Source organism: Tenrec ecaudatus, chromosome 18, assembly GCF_050624435.1.
Source record: "Tenrec ecaudatus isolate mTenEca1 chromosome 18, mTenEca1.hap1, whole genome shotgun sequence".
NCBI lineage: Eukaryota > Metazoa > Chordata > Mammalia > Afrosoricida > Tenrecidae > Tenrec > Tenrec ecaudatus.
This window is the reverse complement of record NC_134547.1, coordinates 6,615,778-6,636,149: the sequence shown is the minus strand read 5'-3', so window position 1 is coordinate 6,636,149 and position 20,372 is coordinate 6,615,778. Positions and strand designations below refer to the sequence as shown.

The following is a 20,372-nucleotide window of genomic DNA, read 5'->3' as shown; positions in this document are numbered from 1 at the left end:
TCAATAAATGAGCCTAGATAACACACACACACACACACACATGCACATATATGAGCAGAGTATATAGACATGGATCAATACACACTATATATTGAACAGAGCATATAGACATGGGACCAAGACATACACTATATATATGACTTAACATATGGAGATGGAACCAACAATATACACTCATGGTCAATATATGAACAGAGCATATAGACATGGACCAACACACACACACACACACGAGTCTATGTATGAATAGAGAATATAGACATGGACTAACACACAGTCTATAGATGAGCAGAACATATAGACATGGACCAACACACACAGTCTATATATGAACAGAGCATATCGACATGGGACCAACACACACACACACACACACACATACTTGTATACAACCTTGCATACAGGTTGAGAATAATTCCGAAAAGGGCAGTGGTCAGCTTAGGGGAGGAGTTTCACAGAGAAGGGTCACAGGTCAGTAGATCAACATGTCGCCATCCAGGCGATTCCGACTTCCTTGTGGCTGTTGTACGATCCGTCCCACTGGGGTTCTTCTTTGCAGCTCACTGGCCGTGACGTCACCAAACCTGGAGTCCTCCTCTAGCGGTTGATCCTCCTGGTGCCGTGAGCAGAGCCACCGAGTCAGAAGTAGACCTCCAAGCCTGGCATCGGAGTCTGGAGGCTCCGCTGAAAACTCTGCACCACGAGTGACCCTTGAAATAGCACTCCAGCATCCCAGCAACACCTGAGGCGAACGGCTGGTGGCAGGAAGGAGAGATTGTCGTGGTTGTTGCTCGGTGCCGTCCAGTCGGTTCAGTCCCATAATGTCCCCGTGTTCAACAAATGGACACTGCCCGGTCCTGCCATCCTCACAGTTCTGCTTCTGTCGGAGCCCATGGTAGCAGCCACCGTGTCAATCCATCTCCTTGGGGTCTTTGTCTTTTTCTCCGCTGCCCCTCCACTTCCCCAAGCATGATGTCCTTTTGTCCAGGACCAGGTCTCTCCTGACCACGTGCCCAAACTACATGAAAGGAAGTCTTACCATGCTTGCCTCTCAGGAGCCTTTTGGAGGGGGATGGGGGTGAGGGGGTGGGAAGCAGATGAAAAGTCTCCAGTGGATCACAGCTCAGCTTCCTGCAGAGAGAACCCTGTCCTGGGAGAGGTCTGAACAGAGACAGAGATAGGGAGTCAAAAGGCAGCGAGAACCCATTCAGGAGAGAGCGGTCAGACCCACGGAAGGACTGGCTACCAGGGGTCAAGGGTGAAAGTGTGGGGGTACCAGTCCCCACAATCGAGTGGGTTCAAGGGGAAGTTGTGTAATTGAAGGGTAAATGAAGAGACATCAGACAAATAAGCCATGCAAGGGCTCACCTCCGGGACTGCCGTGATGTCAAGGGCCCGGTCATTGCAAAATGAGAGAATATACTTTCAGCAAAAGCTTATATATACTCAGGGGGGGGGGCAGACCCCCTAATTACAGGTAAACACATAAGTTAAAAAAATGTGTTGTACCCTAACCCCAAAGGTCCATGAGTATATTGGAGGAGTAACCTAACACCAATGCCGGGGGAGGGGGGGGCAGCTAAGGGGGAGCGGCTGTCCTCAGAGCCTAGAGAGCAATATCACTTGTCTGCTCCTGTAGTTAAAGCTGCGGGCCCGGAGAGCAGTCACCCGTGTGCACGTAAGAGGTAACCTTAAGGTTACCTCCGCTTCACCTTGTCTGATGTCTCCTTCATTTACTCCTCCATTAAACAACCACCCCCACCCCTTGGACCCATTTGGTTGTGGGGAGGCTGGTCCCCCAGAGGTGAGAGAACATAGAGACACACACACAACACCCCCCTCACCCCCACCCCCCTGCCCCGCTCCAGTGAGAGAGAATGTGAAGGCTGCAGGAGGTTCACGTCAGCCCACCTTGAACTTCCCTGCTTTGAGCTCTGGAGACATTGAGTGGAATTAACGCCCCAAGTGTTAGGTAGCTAAGAGGTAGGGACAGGGGAGTGGCTCCTCCCATGCATACAGAGGTGCCCCACAGGAGGTTGGAAAGGAGATCAGGTGACCATTCATCACCCATGAAGACCTTAACTGGGCATGCTCCAATTCAGACCCCCACCCCAACCCCAAGGCTGGTGGGCAGTACACCTGGGCAGCCCAAACTAGGCCCAGGTGGACTTAATTCAGCCAACAGGGTCAACTGATACCTTCAATCATGACTACCCAGTCAGAGGCTTTTAAATATCCTGGCAGTGGGCTGGCCGGCCTTCTCTCCCTTGACTCTGCTCCTGCACCTGCTCAGGCTGCGCCACGCACTCACTCTGATCTCAGGTCACCCCGTGGGCGCGCAGTCCCACGAGGTTGCCCGTGTTCAGGTGTGGGCGCCAGCGCGGCGTCCACATGCCTCGGGACACTTCCCTGAAACATGGAACAGTGAGTCCTCTTTTCACACTGTAAAACCTGAATCGTCTCCCATCCTTCGTCAAAACCCCACTTGGATGACAAACGAGGCTCTGGCGTGAATTCTGTCTCGTGCGAAGCCAAGAACCGAGGTACAGCCTGCTCGAGAAACCTCACACAAGGAACCAGAGACTGGCATCTGAGTAGTTAGTGCCCAACCGTAAGAGCTGAAATATTGAAGAAAACAGAAACGGAGTCAAAACAAGTAGATTTGGACAGCCGGAAGATTTTTTTGTTTTTTTTACAGAGAAGTTTGCAGAACATTTTTTTAATGGCATATATCTTTGTGTTCACTGTGTGTTTTCATATGCAACAAGCCCCGCTGGTTGGTTTGTGGGACTGTGGTCATTTTCCTGGTGCTGGGTTTCAGGAAGCTACGCCAACGCTCCGTCAAATACCAACAGGATCACACATGGTGAGCAGATTCTAAGCTGAGCTTCCAGACCAAGACTAGTCAGAAAAACTTGGCCTTCGGGATGGATTCTAGACCTCAATATAAAGAAAGCAAAAATGTAGGTGAGCTTCCAGACTAAGACAGACTACGGAGAAGGAATTGCCCTTCGGTATGGATTATAGACATCAACATAAAAAATAAATAAATAAAATCTTCACAGTGGATGGACAAGCAACATCGTGTTAAGTGGACAGGGCGTAGAAGCTGTCAAACCAGTTTTATTTTGCATGGATTCAACAAGCATTCGGATTCTAAACTACTAGCCAAATGGTAAAACCCACCCAGAGGGACCTTGGAAGAAAAAACCTGGCAATCTGCTTCCCCAAACAATCCAAGCTTTAACAACTCTATGGGGCTCAGGTCTACTCTACTGTGAAGCACATGGAGCCCCCTGCCTCAGGGCCCCAGCATCTGGTGGTGGCAGAGGGTGAACAGACATCAAAGGAGTTTGCAACTTCTTTGCTTTGCTTTCCTGCTTCTGAAAACAGTTTGATAACAGCTATGCACGAGGAGAAAGGAACACTTTCTGAACATAAAGCCTAAAAAGGTGGGGAGTGAAAATAAGCGGACCGGTAGGCCTCGCTGTGTCTTCCACAGTAAGTCGCGGAGACGCACACAATAGCCCGTTTGGATCGCTCCATTCAACCTATCCGTCCATCCATCCCTCCAACGCGTAGACTCTGCCCACTTTCCTTCCAAGGATCCCATCAGATGCAGCACGGAGTCCGCGTGCTCACGTCACATTACATGGCGACATGTTTCTCAGGAAGTGTCTTTTCCATACCGCGGAGTTTGCGGATGACAGAATCGTTCGGTGTTTCGGGAATCCAGCTGGTTGGGCAGGTGTAGATGCTGCCAGGTCTGCTTGGCCAGTGATGCGTAAGATGAACCAGCACTGCAGCATCTCTGTGGACTCAGGTTGAGCAAGTGGAGGAGCTGAAAGAGCGAACTGTGTTGGGGAGACATGTCTGGGACCTGAAGGCAGAATTCTGTGTGCAGGACGCCCTCTCCCTGACCCACCCTCCACCCCCAGAGCCACCCCAGTTCTGCATCCAAGGGGGCAGCTCTGATAGGCAGATTGAGGAAGGGGCCAATGGCCAACTATCCTTACTGGTGCATTCCGTGTTGAGGGGAAGGCTGTCTCCAGACTTACTTACTTCCCTCTTCCCACCTGAGAGGAGAACCCTGGCCCATTGGGGATCCTCTCCTTGGGCAGTCACCTTCAGCTGGCCCTCTTCAAGCCTAAGTCTTCCCTATCATATCTGGGACCCCACCCCCATTGCTTCCCCCATTACCATCTTGTGCATTCAAGCCTGTCCTCGGGGTCCTGAGAGGAAGCTAGGAATGTCGGCTACCCCTGTAGAGGAAAATCAGGGAAAGGAGTCACCTTCAGGTCCCTGGGAACCTGAGAGAAGGCAGAAATGGGCTGGGGAGAGAGAGAGGAGGGGAGTCCACTGCTTCTTAGGAAGCTCATACTAGTACATCAGGTGCAGGAAGGGGTGAATCTGGAGGCTTGGCCTCTCCTCCAAGAATCCTCAACCCTCCCCATTTTTTCCCCCTTCGGTTTTCTGAAGCCTGAGTGCATCCTGGAGGAGGGAGTAGGGATCAGATAACAGTTCTGGATGCACCTAAAGAGTGTGTCGGCCCTACATTGCCTAACTATGAATGGAAATGACAGTAAGCCATAAATACTGTACAGTCATGAATCATGTACCGATGTTGAAGTCAACCCCAACTCATAGCTACCCCATGAGACAGAGCAGAACTGTCTCCCTTCCCCCCTCTGTCGTTGTCGTTGATTTTAGGCTCTGTTGAGTTGGTTCGAACACGCTTTGACCTCGTGTTTACCAGATTGAGTCTCTGCCCAGTCCTGGCCCATCCTCCTGCAGCCACTGTGTTATTTATTCTTTTTGTTGTTGCGGCTCGTCCTCTACACCACCCACCATGACCTCCTTCTTCACGTCTTGCTCTCTCCTGACACCGTGTGCAAAGCAAATGACACAAAGCCTTTCCGGCCCCTCATCTCGAGGGCGTGCTGATTGTACTGACTAAGGGGCGCCCGATCCAAGTGGTATCTGCTCAAGCCCTGCATCTAGACGGGAAAGCTGACCAAGGAAAAGAGAAAGGAAGTCGATGAAGACTTGATGCCTGTGAATTAGGATGCTCGTGAAGAACATTGAAAATGCCATGGACTGCCCCATAGATCGCCCAGGCCGTCAATCGTTCCCAGGAGCAGACCTGAAGCTCTTCTCTCTGGTGAAGCTACTGGGTAAGTTTGAATCGCTGATCTTTTGGTTAGGAGCCGATCGCTTAAGCATTTCACCCCAAGGGCTCCTCCATCGAATAATGTTGCTTTCACTGTTAAAGTGCTGTTGAGGCCATTCTGACTCATGGCGACCCCGTGTATAATGTTCCGACTCACGGTGACCCGATGTACAACAGAATGAAGCACCACCCGGTCCTGGCGCCATCCTCACAGAATTCTTATGTCCCAGCTCATGGTCGCAACCACTGTGTCCATCCGTCTTGTTGAGGGTCTTCCCCTTTTTCATTGTCCCTTCACTTTCACTAAGCATGATGTCCCAAGGACTGGTCTGTCCTTGATACTATAGTAACTGTACTAATTTAATTCACCCACCTGTGATGTGCCAGGTACATTCATAATAACATTATCCCTCAGGAGCCATTCGATGCAGGTATTAATGTTCGTTTTACAGGTGGCAAACTAAACTACAGAGGGGCAACCGTGTCTAGTGTCTCGTTGGATTGCCAATAGGCAGCCTCCTCTATTATGGGACCTTGCAATCACCGGGTCGCCATGATGGGTTCAAGCAATGATCAGGAAGACAACACAGGATTGAGTGATGTGTTGTGCTGTTCCACATAAGCTTATCTCGGCTCAACAACCACGAGGATAATCACAAATAGGTTCTATACCAAAATATTCTAAAATCACTCAATGGAATGCTGTATCTGCTAAGATTGCTAAGTCACACATTGACACATACCTATAAATGCAGGCTACCTGTCTCCTGATCTCTCTCCAGGTCTGTCCTTTGCTTTAGGACTCCACTCTACTCACCTGTGTGTTGGAGGGTGGAGCCAGTCGCAAAGCTACTTTAAATCTGAGCAATTTACACCTTCATATACTTAGTGGCAGGTGGAAAGTTTTGACAAAAGTCCTTTTGTTGAGCACTCTTGGATGAAGGAGGAGCTACCTTGTTTCCAGTTCTACTGAAAACCATGGTGATGCCATCCCTAGGCTCTTGGGAAGAAATTTTATAAAAGCTTGGTTTTTGAGATCTTTGTATTCTTTCTATGATTCAGCCTTGGACCGGGACATTTACCTAAACACCACGGCATGTGGGCTGTTTCTAAGTAACTCCAGGATGCTCTGGAAGGAGCCCTGGTGGTGTTGTGATTACGTGTTGGGCTGCGACCACCCAGGTCAGCAGTTCAAAACCACCAGTCACTCTGCTAGAGAAAGATGAGGCTTTCTACCCCCACTCACCTCCAATCTCTGAAGAGTTACAGTATCCAAAACACCTAGGGCAGTTCTACTCCATTCTCTGGGGTCACTAAGATTTGAAGTAGACTCAATGGTAGTGCGTTTGGTTTAGAGTTTTGAGGGTGCGCTGGAAAGGGACTGGACTTGTCTCCCAAAAGGAGCAGGGCTGGGTCTTGTTAACTCTCACAGAGTTGAGGGCAAAGAAAGTGGTTTGCTGGCCTTTCATTCCCCAAAGCCCCAAGAATGAGCCCACGACACTCAATGTGTGAGGACTGAGTGGGTGAACAAACAGTTGGAAATATCACTGGACTGGATTGGACAGAGATCATTCATGTTCAGCTTGTTGGCCTAGGAGGATCAGAGAGGACGGAGCAATCTGCCCAAGACCACACAGCCAGTGAATGAGAAGGCTGACCTTGGAACCCAGGCGTAGGGTAGCTCTGAGTTGGCATAGACTGCGTGGCAATGGGCTTGGTTTGGGTGTGGATGGTTGGATTCATCCTCCCCACCACCCAACCTCTTCTCTCTGCACTGTTGATTTCTGATATCAGCCAATTTCTCTGACTTTACTTCATCACCAGGACTATGTTCCCAAAACATGCTCGTTAATTGACAGGTGCCTCTGGCATTGTTACACTCAGCAAGATATCTGTGGTAGTTACATAATTTCATGTCAACTGGATAGATAAGGGGTGGAATCTAGGCTGCCAATCAGGTCACGGTCTGATCGTGCCTCCTTGTGGGTGTGGCCTTCTCATGAGGATTCTGGGAACGTCCTCTCTTTCTCCCTAGAAGCGGGCCATTTCTCTCTCTCCTTCACCTTCCTGCTGTTGAGACACTCGGAGAGCTGAAGGAGCCAGATAGAGACCACTTCAGCGCTGAGATGATTCCACTGGCACTGAGTCCACAAGACATTGCACCCACCGACCTGTGATCTTCCTGCATTTTGCATCATTGCATGCGCTGTGTGTGAGTTTGAAGAGGAATTTATGGACTCGTATCAGACTTATGAGCTAATGTTGGACTTATGGACTTGATAAGGCCTGGGCTGGGCTGTTTTCTTAACACACAACTACTCTTTGCTATAAAGCTCTTTCTTGTGCAAATGTGTCTCTGGATTTGGTTCTCTAGTCGACCCAGCCTCAAACAAAATCAGTATTCATATTTTGAACCTAACGGAACTGGGCTGAAGAGAAAGAAAGGCATGGAAGAAACTACCCAACTCTTAAGATGCATGTTGGTGTTGTGAGTTGTCATCGAGTTAGTTCCAACTCATGATGACCCAGGTGTACAGAGCAGAATGGCTCCGTAGAGTTTTCAAGGCTGTGACCTCAAGGCCATCTTCTGGGGGCACTTCTGGGTGCGTTAAGACCATCAACACTTTGGCTAGTGGTTGAGCATTTAGCCATTTGCACAACTCATTGGAAGAAGTATAGCCTGAATGCTCCTTAGAGGCAAGGAGAGTGAGACTTTGTCTCCTGGACTTTGGACATGTTGTCAGGAGACACCAGTCCCTGAAGCAGGACATCATGCTCAGTAAAGTCATGGGGTAACCAAAAAGAGGAAGACCGTCGACAAGATGATCGACACAGTGGCTGCGTCAATAGGCTCAAACGTAAGAACAATTCTGAGGATGACACAGGACCTGGGGGGTATTTCATACTGTTGTACATAGGGTACAACAACAACACCCGCATCTGTCACGAAACTTTTCCAATCTCCCATGACTCTGGGTCTTAAGGACTAGTCATCTTGGTTCTTGACTTGTCCCTTCCCTTCAGGGTCCTTCTCCCCCTAAGGTAGTGCTAACCCTTGAAGTCAGCGCCCATCCAACCTTGACCCAGGGCAACAAGCACCTGGTGGAGCGATAGCTGATCAGCATGTAGACCAGGATTCCACAGAGGTAGACTCCGCCCATGGCAGTCACCACAATGAGCACCACAGCCATAGGCCCATAGACAATAATACCCTTGGGGACATATGCTGGATCTGTTGGAGGAAAGGGGAGAAGACAAACGGGAGTCAGGCTAACTCTGTATTCAGCCATTCATTCATTGAATCCAGCAAGTGGCCATAAATTCATTCTTCAAATATCTATCAACACGACTATGTATCTTCCAGGTACTTGGACATCCACAATAAACATACCCTCAAGGGTGGATATTCTGGCCAGGAAGCGAACAGTAGACAATGGAGTTAGGAGATGTGTGATAGCGTTGCAACAACCTTCAGTGCTCTGGAGAAGACTAGGTCCTTGAAAGGGGGATGGGCATGTTTTCAAGGTGGTGATGAGTCCCTGGTGAAGGTCATTGTGGTAGTTACATAACCTCGTGTCAACTTGATAAATAAAGTGAAGGGATGGAGTCTAGACCACCAATCAGGTCACAGCCTGATGGTACCTCCTTGTGGGCATGGTCTTCTCATAAGGAGGGAATCTCCCCCTCTCCCCCCTCCTCTCTGGCTTCACCTTCCCATTGAAGAGCAACTCTGAGAGCTGCCAGAGCCCTGGAGATGTGTCCGTCATCACTGGATCCACAAGACTTGGCACCCTCTGACCTGTGATCTTCCTGCATTCTACATCATTGCACGTGGCTGCATGAGTCTGAAGAGGGATTCATGGACTAGTATGAGACGTATGGACTACTATCTGGCATATGGATTTACATTGAACTGGATTGGGATGTTTTCTTGATATATAATGACTTCTTGACATAAAGTTCCTTCTCATACATCTATGAGTGTCTCTGGATTTGTTTCTCTAGTCAACCCTGCTTAACACAGTCATCATGATCAGTAAAGTAGAGAGTCAATGAAAAATAGGAAGGGATTTCAGACGTGGCAATGGCTGTGAGGATGGTGGAGGTCTGGGCAATATTTCACCCTCTCCTACATAAGGTTGCTATGAGTTTGAACTGACTTGGCAGCACCTAACAGCCACCACCATGGTGCTGCAGAATGACTGGTGACACGGCATCATGAGCTCACTGCACAGATATGTCCTGAGCACCAGCTATGTGTCAGCCACCATGTGAAGCAAAGCGGACACATGGCAAGCAAAAACTCTCCAAACCTCCACTCTCACTAAGTTGGTGGCACACTGCCTTCGACAAAGTGCAGCCAGAATCCTCCTCAGAGGCAAAGGACAGTGTGACTTCATTTCACATGTTTTGGGCATGTTGTTGAGAGAGACCAGTCCCTGAAAAAGGACATCATGCTTGTTAAAAATTAAGGGGCAGAGAGGAGACGGGTCAGTCAGGGTGCGATGTAGTACTGATGAAGAACACAGCTTTCCCCCAGATCCTGGATGCTTCCTCCCCCAACTACCATGATCCGAATTCTACCTTGCAGGACTGGATAGGGCAGAGGTTGTACACTGGTGCATATGGGAGCTGGAGGCACAGGGAATCCAGGGTGGACGATACCTTCAGGACTAGGGGTGTGAGGGGCAAGGCTGGGAGAGTAGAGGGTGAGTGGGTTGGAAAGGGGGAACTGATTAAAAGGATCCACATGTGACCTCCTCCCTGGGAGATGGACGGTAGAGAAGGGGGGAAGGGAGACTCCGGATAGGGCAAGATATGACAAAATAACAATCTGTGGATTATCAAGGGCTCATGAGGGAGGGGGGAGCGGGGAGGGAGGGGTAAAAAAAAGAGGACCTGATGCGGAGGGCTTAAGTGGAAAGCAAATGCTTTGAGAGTGATTAGGGCAAAGAATGTATGGATGTGCTTTATACAATTGATGTATGTATATGTGTGGATTGTGATAAGAGTTGTATGAGCCCCTAATAAAATGTTTTTAAAAAATTAAGGTGCAGCAAAAAAGAGGAAGGCCGTCCACAAGATGGATCAACACAGTAGCTGTGACAGTGGGTTCGAACCTAAGAAATGGTGTGAGGCTGGTACAGGACCAGGTGGGGTTTCACTCCGACTCCATGACCCCTAACAACAATGACAGCAACAGCGACAACAACAGTGAGGTAGTAAAGCAGGAATCAACACGTCACAGAAACAGGCAGGTGTCTGCAAGGTCGTAGGTGTGGGGTACCAGCCCCCACAACCGAGCGGGTTCAAGGGTATTTGGGCCAGGTCCGGACCATGCAGCCACTTCCCCCAGCTCTCCCGAAAGATAGCCTGCTGGACTCTGAGGCCCCTTCCGCCGCCCCCACCCCGTCCCCCCTCTCAAGGCCAGAGCTGTATTGTGCAGTCCCTGCCTCCAGTGGTCCAAGGAGCTTATTTCTCCAGGCCGGGTCTGTACAGCCCCTTCCCTCAGCATTCCGGGATGATTTACTCACAGACCACATCCTGACTCAGATCCTGCAGCTGCAGCACCAGAAGGCCCTCCTTCCCCTTATCAGCACATCCGTCCTTGGCTCAAGCCCTACATATGGCCCCCTGCCTCACTGCCAGACGCGGTTCCCCTGACCTAACTCGTTGGGTCTCGGAACCCACCCAGGGGCTCAAGATGCCCCCGTCCTTCTCTGCTCTTCCTTCCCTCCTGGGAGTTCTTTCCCTGCCTCAATAAAGCCTTTCTCAACTCCACATTCCCTGCTAAATTCTATCTCTGTTCCGCGTCTCCGTCTCCAACCTCTCATCTTGGTGCCGAAAGACCCGGGACCGACAGGAGGGGGCTCTGTGCTGCCCCGGCCTTCCTCTGGCTGGTGCGCACCCCGTCCTTGGTCTTTAATCTCTCAAAGGGGCAGTTGTGTCATTGAGGGGTAAAATTACAGAGACACCAGACAAGATAAAGCATGCATGCACTCTCCTCCGGGATGGCCATGATCTCAGGAGCACACAGAGAGAGAATATATTTCAAACCAAGGTTTACATGCACTCTAGGGGCATGCATGCAAGACCCCGTAATTACAGGCAACCACATGCATAACAGGAAGGGGTTGTACAGTTAGGCATATGTGTAACGGGGGGGGGGGGGGACGAGCTTGGGGTACACACGCAATAGGAAGGGGAGGCACTAAGGTCACACGTGTGACAGGAAGGCACACACATAACAAGATGGGCAGGCTCTAGAGTCAAGATGGCAGCCTAACCTTGGTCATCCCTGAGTTGGCTTGACCATAGGCATCTTTGGGCTCTCCTTCAGGGGAACCATCATCATCCTTATCAGCAGGGAGTGGGCTCTACTTAGGTTGGGATAGACAATTGGGTCCGATTACTCTAGATGGCTGATACCCTTCAGGCAGATAACCTTCAAGCAGCTGACCTCCAAGTGTAAAGTCAGTGCCTTAGGTTTGGCATATATATATTTTTTGCCGGGGTGTGGGGGGGGAACCTGGGGAATAACCTTTCTGTTTCCCACAAGTAAGTACTCAGGACATAGGGTGGAGAGGCTGAATAGATGGAATATGTGTCTCCAGACCACACACTGAGCATCTCTAAGCTGATGATTTCTTGTGTGTCCAGTGTGTGTTTGTGTGTGTGCACGCGTGCGCACTTCCTCATTCCCTTCTCTATCCTCCTGCTTAGGAACAGGTATCATCCTGACACTGCAGAGGAAGACATCGAAGTTCAGGGAGTTAAAACTGCCTGGCCCTAGTCCATGCAGCAGCAGTTTTAGGCTATGCACGCAGGTCCTTGGGCTGCAGAGGTCAGTTTTTCACTTCTCCACTCTCCAACTCACTCCTTGAAGATGTCCATTTTCCTCCCTGATGAAGAAGACTGGGTGTGGGGATTGCTGAAGAAAAGGGGCTTCTCCCGTTCACAAATTGAACCCGTGGGTCAAGTTTCTGACCCTCAACAACCACAAAGAGACAGACCTTCTCTCGCCCAAATCCTGATCCCTGGCTGCCAACTTGGGCATTTTCTGATTTTTTGGGAAGCAGTTCAGGGTCATAATAGAGACGTAAGGCTGGGGGTCAGATTGCCTGGCTTTAAAGTTTGACTCCTCTTACTGACTTAGATGCCAAACCTTGTTTAAAGCACAGAACCTCTCAAGGGCTTGCTTTATTTACTCCCCTGTTCAGCGGAGGTGATGCTATGAAGAAGCGTTTAGTCCACAGGGAGATGGTGGATGTGATACCTTAGAATAGTGGTTGTCACATAGTTCAGCCCTCAGCCAATGTTGGTGTGTGATGGATTCAACTGTAATCTCTAAAAAAGGATCTGTTGAAGCCTTAACCCTGTAAATTTGACCTTGTTTGAGGAAGTGGTGCTTCTCATCTGCAAATGTTATATTTAACATTTATCCAGGTGGTAGACGCTAATGCCTTCCGAGGGATGCTTTATGGAGGAGGTGAACATCTAATACTGTGGTCATGTATGATGCTCAACTTCCCAACATGCTCGCTGAAGACGAAATGGACGCATAAGCAAATGTGGTGAAGAAAGCTGGTGGTGTCAAGTTATTAAAAGAAATAGTGTCTGGGGTCTTAAAGGCTTGAAGCTAATCGAGCACCCATTTAGGAGGGAAGCAACAAAGTCCACACGGAAGAAACACATCAGCCAGTGTGATAAGGAGGTGTCGACGGGAAGAGGTAACAGAAGTTCAAAACAAGCAACCAAATTGACATGAAGGAGCGCAGAAAAGACAGAGATCCAAAGACTACCTGTAAGCTAATAGGGCCACACGGAAGTAAGGATATATTCAGGGTGCAGTATAGCACTGTTGAAACACATAACTATCCTCTAGGTCTTTACTATTTCCTCCCCCTACTACATGATCATAGTTTTATTCATTAATTCTGTTAGACTAGTGTATGTTCATTCGTATAATTAAGAGCATTCGATGCACAAAATCCAAGATAGATAAACCCTTCAGAAACAGTAATTCCCTGAGGGTACAGAGAGAGGGGGTGGGGGAGGAAGGAGGAATGGATAACAACAATGACTATATAACCCACACTCGAGGGGAACAAATAACAGAATGGTAGGCCACCGGATGTATGAAATGGTGGAGGAGATGGCCAGAAATAGATATAATGACATAACAACAATAATATTTCATATAACATCAAGGGTTCCTTGTAGGATGGGGGAGGCCAGGAATAAAGGGGAGCTGATCTCAAGTAATGCAAGAAGAAAATGTTTTGAAAATAACGGTGGCAGCAATTGTATCCTCATGCTTGATCTAACTGAACTATGGATTCTTATACCAGCTGCCAGAGCTCCCGATGAAATGGGAATAAGCAAATAAATAAAAGAGGAGAACAGACGTTGAGAAGACACCAAGTGAAGAGGCACTACAGGCCGTAAAGGGATGCCAGAGATTGCCAGAATCACTCAGAAGCTAGGAGAGAGGCACGGCACATCTCCTCTTTCAAAGCCCTCAGAAGGCATCAATGTGGCTGAGATAACCAGATTTGGACTTGTAGTCTCCTCAACCTCAAGGTTGTAATCCTGTTCTCTGAAGTTGTTGTGGACTGAATTGTGTCAGCCCCTTTATATTCCCCCACCCCACCTACCCACCTCTCAAAAATATTGCAAATCACAACCTCTACTCCTTTGGTTATAATCCCATTTGGGCATGAGCTGTCTTTTTGATGCACACTCAGCAGGGTTAGTGAAGGTGTGTCTTGATTTAATCTCTTCTGAGATATAAAAGGAATCAAACAAGCAATGGGAGAAGAGAGATGTCCTACTGCAAGACAATAACCCAGGAGTCAAGAAATAAGGACCTTCCCCCTGTGCCAACAGAGATAAAGCCTTTCCTTCCAGCTGACCCCTCAAATGTGGATCATTGAACCATGAAATGTGACGGCATCCCCTGAGTCACGGGGGGGGGGGGGGGGGGATACGTTTCTGTCTGCTAACGCCACTCATTTGTGGCCTTTGTTCTATGCTGTGCTTGATACACGGAGACAAAAGCCATCCTGGCTCTGATGGGAAGAGTCTGGACGCCTTCACAGAGGAGGCAGCCTTGAGTTTTGGAGGACAGAGAGGGTTCCATCCCCGCAATGAGGAGCATAGCAGGACAAGGTGACAATGTTATTCCCGAGGAGAGTCACTAAGTAGGTAGAGGGATGGAGTGGCAGATGACTCCGAGCACCAGAGCCCTGGAGGACCAGCTGCTTCACTCACCTGGAAGCCGGACATGGATGTCTTTATAAAGGATCACCTGGTTCTTAGAGTTCTCCACAACACATCTGTATTTGCCCAGCTGGTTCCAGGACAGCGTGAACGTCATCTTGGTCCTGGAGGCCGTCAGGAGGGAATTGTTGTGAAACCAGCGGTACGTGGGGTTTGGGTTGGATATGTGGTACGTGCATTCCATCTCCACCTTGGATCCGATCTCAGCAGACAGGACGCTGGTGAAGCTATTAGCAGTAGGCGTGCTCTTAATAGACATGGACTCGGGTCCATCTGCATAAACGGGGAAAGAGACTCAGGGCTACAGGCTACTCTTCAGAGTCCTATCTCACCTCCAAAGCCACATGCAGCAGCCCCCACCCCCAAACCGAGAGCTGCTCCCACTTCATATCATAAGCCCACTCAACCCGGGCAGGCAGGCTGCCTTGACAAAGCCAACAACAGTAGAGGCATCCTTCATTGTCTAGCACCTACGGTAGCCCGGCTGAAGTAACCCTTGATGTCATAACACAGTAAGTGGGGAGGGGAGCCAGCAGGGTGGGGTGGTGGGGGGATAAAGGAGTTCAAGAAGAAAAGAAAATGTATTGAAAATGAGGATGGCAGCAATGATACAATTATCCTGGGTCGAATGGAACTATGGATTATAATAATATCTGTCAGAGCTCCTAATAAAATATATTTTAAAATAATAATAAGGTGTGATGGGTAGATTTATGTCATCTTGGCTCTACTATTGGGGCTCAGTTGTTTGGTCAAACACTAGTCTAGATGTTGCTGTGATGGAATTTACATGTGATTTGCCTTTAAAGCCACTGTCCTCTATAAGTAAAGCAGGTGGCTCTCCACGATGTCGTTGGACACCTGCTCTCCACAATGTGGTTGGGACTCATCCAATTGGTTAAAGATCTAAAGAGCAAAAACCGGAGGTTTGACCAGAGAGAAAGATTCTACCTCAAGATTATAACTTAGAAAACCTGCTGGAATTTCCATCCCAGTGACAAGAAATTTAAATTGGTCTGCCCCAAATTGGGTGAGCCAATTACTTAAAATATATCTCAATAGATGACAGATAGATAGATAGATAGATAGATAGATAGATAGATAGGATGGACAAATAGGTGCAGAGATAGATACATAGATGAATTGGTGGGTAAATGGATGGTTAGATAACAGATGTGAGCTGTATGGATGATGGATGGACAGAGAGAGATGGATGGATGACAGAGTAAAAGAATGACAATACCAAGGACCATTCTAAGCATTTCCCAGGTTGCCCACTCACTGTACTCCCACAACCCCCCATGTAGCTTGTTCCATTGTTGACTCATTTCATAGTGAAAGAAAATAATCTTCAGGAGAAGCTTAGGGGGTTAAGTGTCCTATTGAGTCCTGCTGTGCAGTCGTTAAGCTCTTGGCTGATAAGAGGTTAGGAGAATTAACCAGCTCAGTAGCTCTGCTGGGAAAGAACTGACAACCTGCTCCCATACAGCTTGACCCTCAACCAAACACATTGTCATTCAGTCCACTCAAACTCATAGAAACCCCACGGAGCAGTTCCACTTTGTCACATGAGGTTGCTGTGAATTGAAGTTGATGCATCAGGACCCCTGCCCGGGATTATTTCCCTGCACCCTTCCCCGTTTGGGTGGGCTCTGTGCCACCTGCCTTTAAACGGTCTCAAACTGCAAGGGTCAAGCAAACCCGTCAGAGCCAATCAAATTAAACCCATTGCTGTTGAATAGATCCAGACTCATAGCGACCTTCCAGTGCAGCAGTTCTCAACCTGTGGGTCGTGACTCCTTTGGGGGTCAAAAGACCCTTTCACAAGGGTCGCCCGATTCATCACAGTAGCAAACTTACAATGATGAAGTAGCAATGAAAATGATTTTATGGTTGGGGGTCACCACAACATGAGAAACTGTATTAAAGGGTCACGAAGTCCTCATCCTTTCAAAGCATTTCTCTGATACACCATACCAATAACTTGTTTTGCAAACTGCCAAAGAGCCCCAGAGGCTCAATGATCTACACACATGGTCCGAGGTTCTAAACCACCAGCCACTCCATGGGAGGAAGATGATACTCCCTTAAAGATTTACAGTCTTGGAAATCCACGGATGTAGTGCTACATGTTCTGTAGGGTCTAGTGAGGAGTCTGACTCAATGGCGATGAGGTGGGATTTTACAAACTGCCATCTATTGGCCAGATCTTTTATTTGAATCAGAGGCCTCCTGACTCTTGACTCACCCACGCGCTCACCCAAATCCTTCAAACGCACTCTGTAAGAGCATGTCGCTAGGTCAGATCAGCCCTGATGCCCAGCTCGGGACCTCACCTCTTGCTGGCTCTTGTTGCTTTGTCACAAGGCCCTTGGAAGAAGCCCACCTTAGGTGTCACTTCCTCTCTCAATGGTCATTACCCCGTAGTCCCAGTGTAGACTCACAGAACACATTCAGCCTGATGATGTTACTCCTCTGTTCAATGTCTAGGATAGTTACTATTCCGCAATAGACATAATCATCATAACGTTGGAGCCTGTGAACGATGAGCGTCTTCTTGTCTTGGGAAATGGTCATCCGGTCATTGCTGGACACTTTACTGAAGAAAAAATACCATGTGATATTGGTGCTATTGGTGTCGCAGAAGAATGCTATGGATTCTATGTTCTCTATCACGGAGGTGGTATTGCTCCTGGCGACAGGGTTTTCTTCCAACTCTGGGTGAAGTAGGAAGAAAGAGAAAGAGATTAGAAGTGGGTTCTGTCTCCCCAGGGTTTTCAAGTAAGTTTTAGGGTGTATTGGGGGAGAAGCCAAGGGCCATTGGGTAGGGTTTGGGGTCTGGGCAGGGGCAGGGGCGGAAGAATTGGGCATGAGCATTGATTTAAAAACAGCATCAAGCCATTACAATGGCTCCTGCCAGCATAATGGGGAGATCTCGGTATAGGCAAGAGGTGTAGTGGCTGTCTTTGAAAGCCAAACCAGGACCCTCCCATCAAAAGGCCCATGGGCAGCATTCAGATAGAATTCAGTTGGTGTTTGGGCTACCAATCCTAGTTGATCTCATTCATTTTACAAAACCTCCTCCCAACTTTACGGTGAACCCAAATGGTAGTCATTCTCCCCCATCGACAAATAAAGAACTTGGAGATCCCAGAGGATATTTTGCTTGTCTTATCAGAGCACAGGTTTTCCAAACCTACGTTTCTTCCACCTCACCTCTTCCGTCTCAACCCCCAGCCCGATGGGTCCTTCCAGAGAAGTCTGTAAGGTGGCAGAATTCTAGACGGGGCCCCTGATCTCTACTTCCTTGGTGTTCAACCCTGGCTGATTTCCTTGAGTTGAGTGTGGGCAAGACCTGTGACTTGCTTTCGACCTGTATCGTTGTTGCTGGTACTTATCGTGAAGTCAGTTCTGATTCACGGTTCCACCGTAAGTATTGGAGTAGAACTGGGCTCCACAGAGTTTGCAAGGCTCCAACCTCTTGCAAGCAGGTCACCAAGCTGATCATACGAGTGGGGTCACTGAGTGGATCCCAAATGTCCACCTTCTGAGGGGCAGTTGAGCACGTCACCACTTGGTACCACCCAGGGATCTCGTGTAATGGATAGCATGTAGTGGGAGGTGACCTCCCACTGTCACATGCCACTTGCGTTACAACTAGACAAGGAGATTCTTCAGCTGACCTTGAAAAGCACACAGTCATGTTGGGGACTTCCTAGCGAGATGGTTAGGTGGTTCCCTGGTGGGGGTGGGGGGAGTTCTACCCGAGAGCTACAGCTATCTTTGGGTCCCAAAGGGTTTCCAGCCCACAACCAGTAAGCGCTTGGAAACCTCAAACAAGCTATCAAATGGAAATCATTGTGGTCGGCAACCCAAATGAGCCTTCCCTAGTTGAGCCTCCAGATGAGCTCGCCCGGATCGATGCCTTCTGAGACTCAGAGGACTTAGCTCAGTCAGACCCACACTCCAGGGCCACAGAAACCATGAGGTCATCGTGGTTGATGCCGTAAGCTGCTGCCTTTGTGTGCAGCAGTAGATTGAGTAAGACGCTAGTGAACAATATAGCTGGAGGCTTCCTGGAAGGGAAACGGGCAACCTGAGGCGCTGGATGACCACCTGTCAATGCACTCAATGCCAGGTGCAGGCTTACAAGCCTGACTTCCCTCCGAGTTGGGAAATGGAACCACCAGGCAGCTCACCTAGGACCACAAGCCTGTCGGTTGCGCTTTGCTTCCCATTGGGTGTTTCCATCGTCATGGTATAGTTGACACTGTCAGTTAATTCAATGTCCTCGATCGTCAGGAAACCGTTCCTGGTCACATTCTCTCGGCCGCTGAATTTCGGTCCCTGGCTCCATTGGTTCAAAGAGGTGCTGTAGCTGACAATCATGTTATCGGCTCTGTCATCTTCGCCCCGATGCCAGCTGTACCGCAAAGCGTCCTCGGTGCCATTTCTGAGGATCAAGGTAGCTTTATCTCCTTTGAGGCACATGAGTGAGTATGGGCTGATATAAATGTGCCCAGAAGCTTGGCAGGTCCCATAGGTCAGCAGACAGACTGAGAACGGTTGGGGGGGGGGGGTATGGGTGGGGGGAGGGGGGAAACACATCAACACAGGTCATTACCAACTGAGAACAGAAAATAAGACTACATATGCACAGGTCACTACCATCAAGAGAACATAGAGTTTCTAGTTGCTGGAAGACAACCCCCGCCCCCTTCCTCCTCTCCAGACCCTCAGCCCCTACCCCGCTTCCCTCAGCATCTCTCAGCCCAGCCTCCTCCCGGGTTGCCCACCTTTAGTTCGTCTGTCCCCATAGGACAGTTAGGTGACTCTTTATAAAGAGCCATCTGGCCATCTTCCCGAGTCTCAGACTGGCCTATGACATGCTCTACAGCAAGACCTAGTCCTTAGGCCTTCGTTTGAGCCACGCCAATAGCATCTCACTACCTCTTCCCTCGCACTCATTCCTTCCCTGAATAATTCATTTTATCGAAAGGTGCAGCCACCATCCTGAAACAAAAGCTAAGTTCAACCAGCCGCAGGTGATCAAGAACCCCGTATGCGGCTGCTGGTAGTGAACGAGTGACTTCTGACTCATGGTGATCTCCCGTGTGCAGAGTAGAATGGTGCCAGAGGGTCTCCGAAGGCTGTGAACTGTCACAAGTGGAGAGTGGGGCCTCCTTCGGAGGAACTTCCTGGTGGGTTTGAACCACCCACCTGTCAGGTGGTAATCGAGCACTTAACCATGTGCGCCACCCAACACGCAAACTCTCGAGTCGATGACGACTCACAGCGAACCTATAGGACAGGTAGAACTGCCCCTGTGGGTTTCCGACACTGTCACTCTTTACAGCAGTCGAAAGCCTCGTCTTTCTCCCATAGATCAGCTGGTGGCTTCGAACTGCTGGCCTGATGGTTTGCAGCCCAACGTCTAACCACTTTGCCACCAGGGCAACTTTTTGCAGCACCAGGGACTCGCATGGAGTTCTCGATGGCCAATTTCAACGCATCCCAACCCTACAGGAAAGGGTAGAGCTGTCCTTTGAGTTTCTGAGATTGGGAGCATTTCTCAGGAGTAAGCAAGCCCCCGTCTTCCTCCCCAGGAACAGCTGGTGGTTTTGAACGGCTGGCCTTCTGCTTAGCAGCCCAATGCCCTGCCCCACCAGGGCTCCTCCACTTGTCCCTAACTTTAGGAATGCACACAGCTTGGCCCTCCCCACCCTCCAGTCCCCTGGCTGAGCCACTTCTACTCAACCCTCCCTTGTCAGACAGGTGTCTCCTCCTCCCTGCTCCCTCTGCGTCCCCCAACCTGCTGGGCTCTCATCGCAGGCTTTGTGCCTGGCACTGGACGGGGGAAGAGGATTGGGTCTGTGTCGGTGACCACGGGGCTCACAGCCCCACCCCCCCCAAAGCACAA

General features: G+C 49.3%; 1 protein-coding gene across 1 annotated transcript; it reads right to left on the bottom strand.

Moving 5' to 3' along the window:
- Positions 1–2,318: 2,318 nt before the first annotated feature.
- Positions 2,319–18,841, bottom strand: CEACAM18 (CEA cell adhesion molecule 18). Its single transcript, XM_075537867.1, has 5 exons — positions 18,652–18,841; positions 16,897–17,169; positions 14,444–14,725; positions 8,270–8,402; positions 2,319–2,409 (listed from the first exon to the last, which is right to left on the bottom strand). Exons 1-5 carry the CDS (start codon positions 18,839–18,841, stop codon positions 2,319–2,321), a joined length of 969 nt encoding a protein of 322 aa, XP_075393982.1.
- Between the last annotated feature and the right edge of the window lie 1,531 nt (positions 18,842–20,372).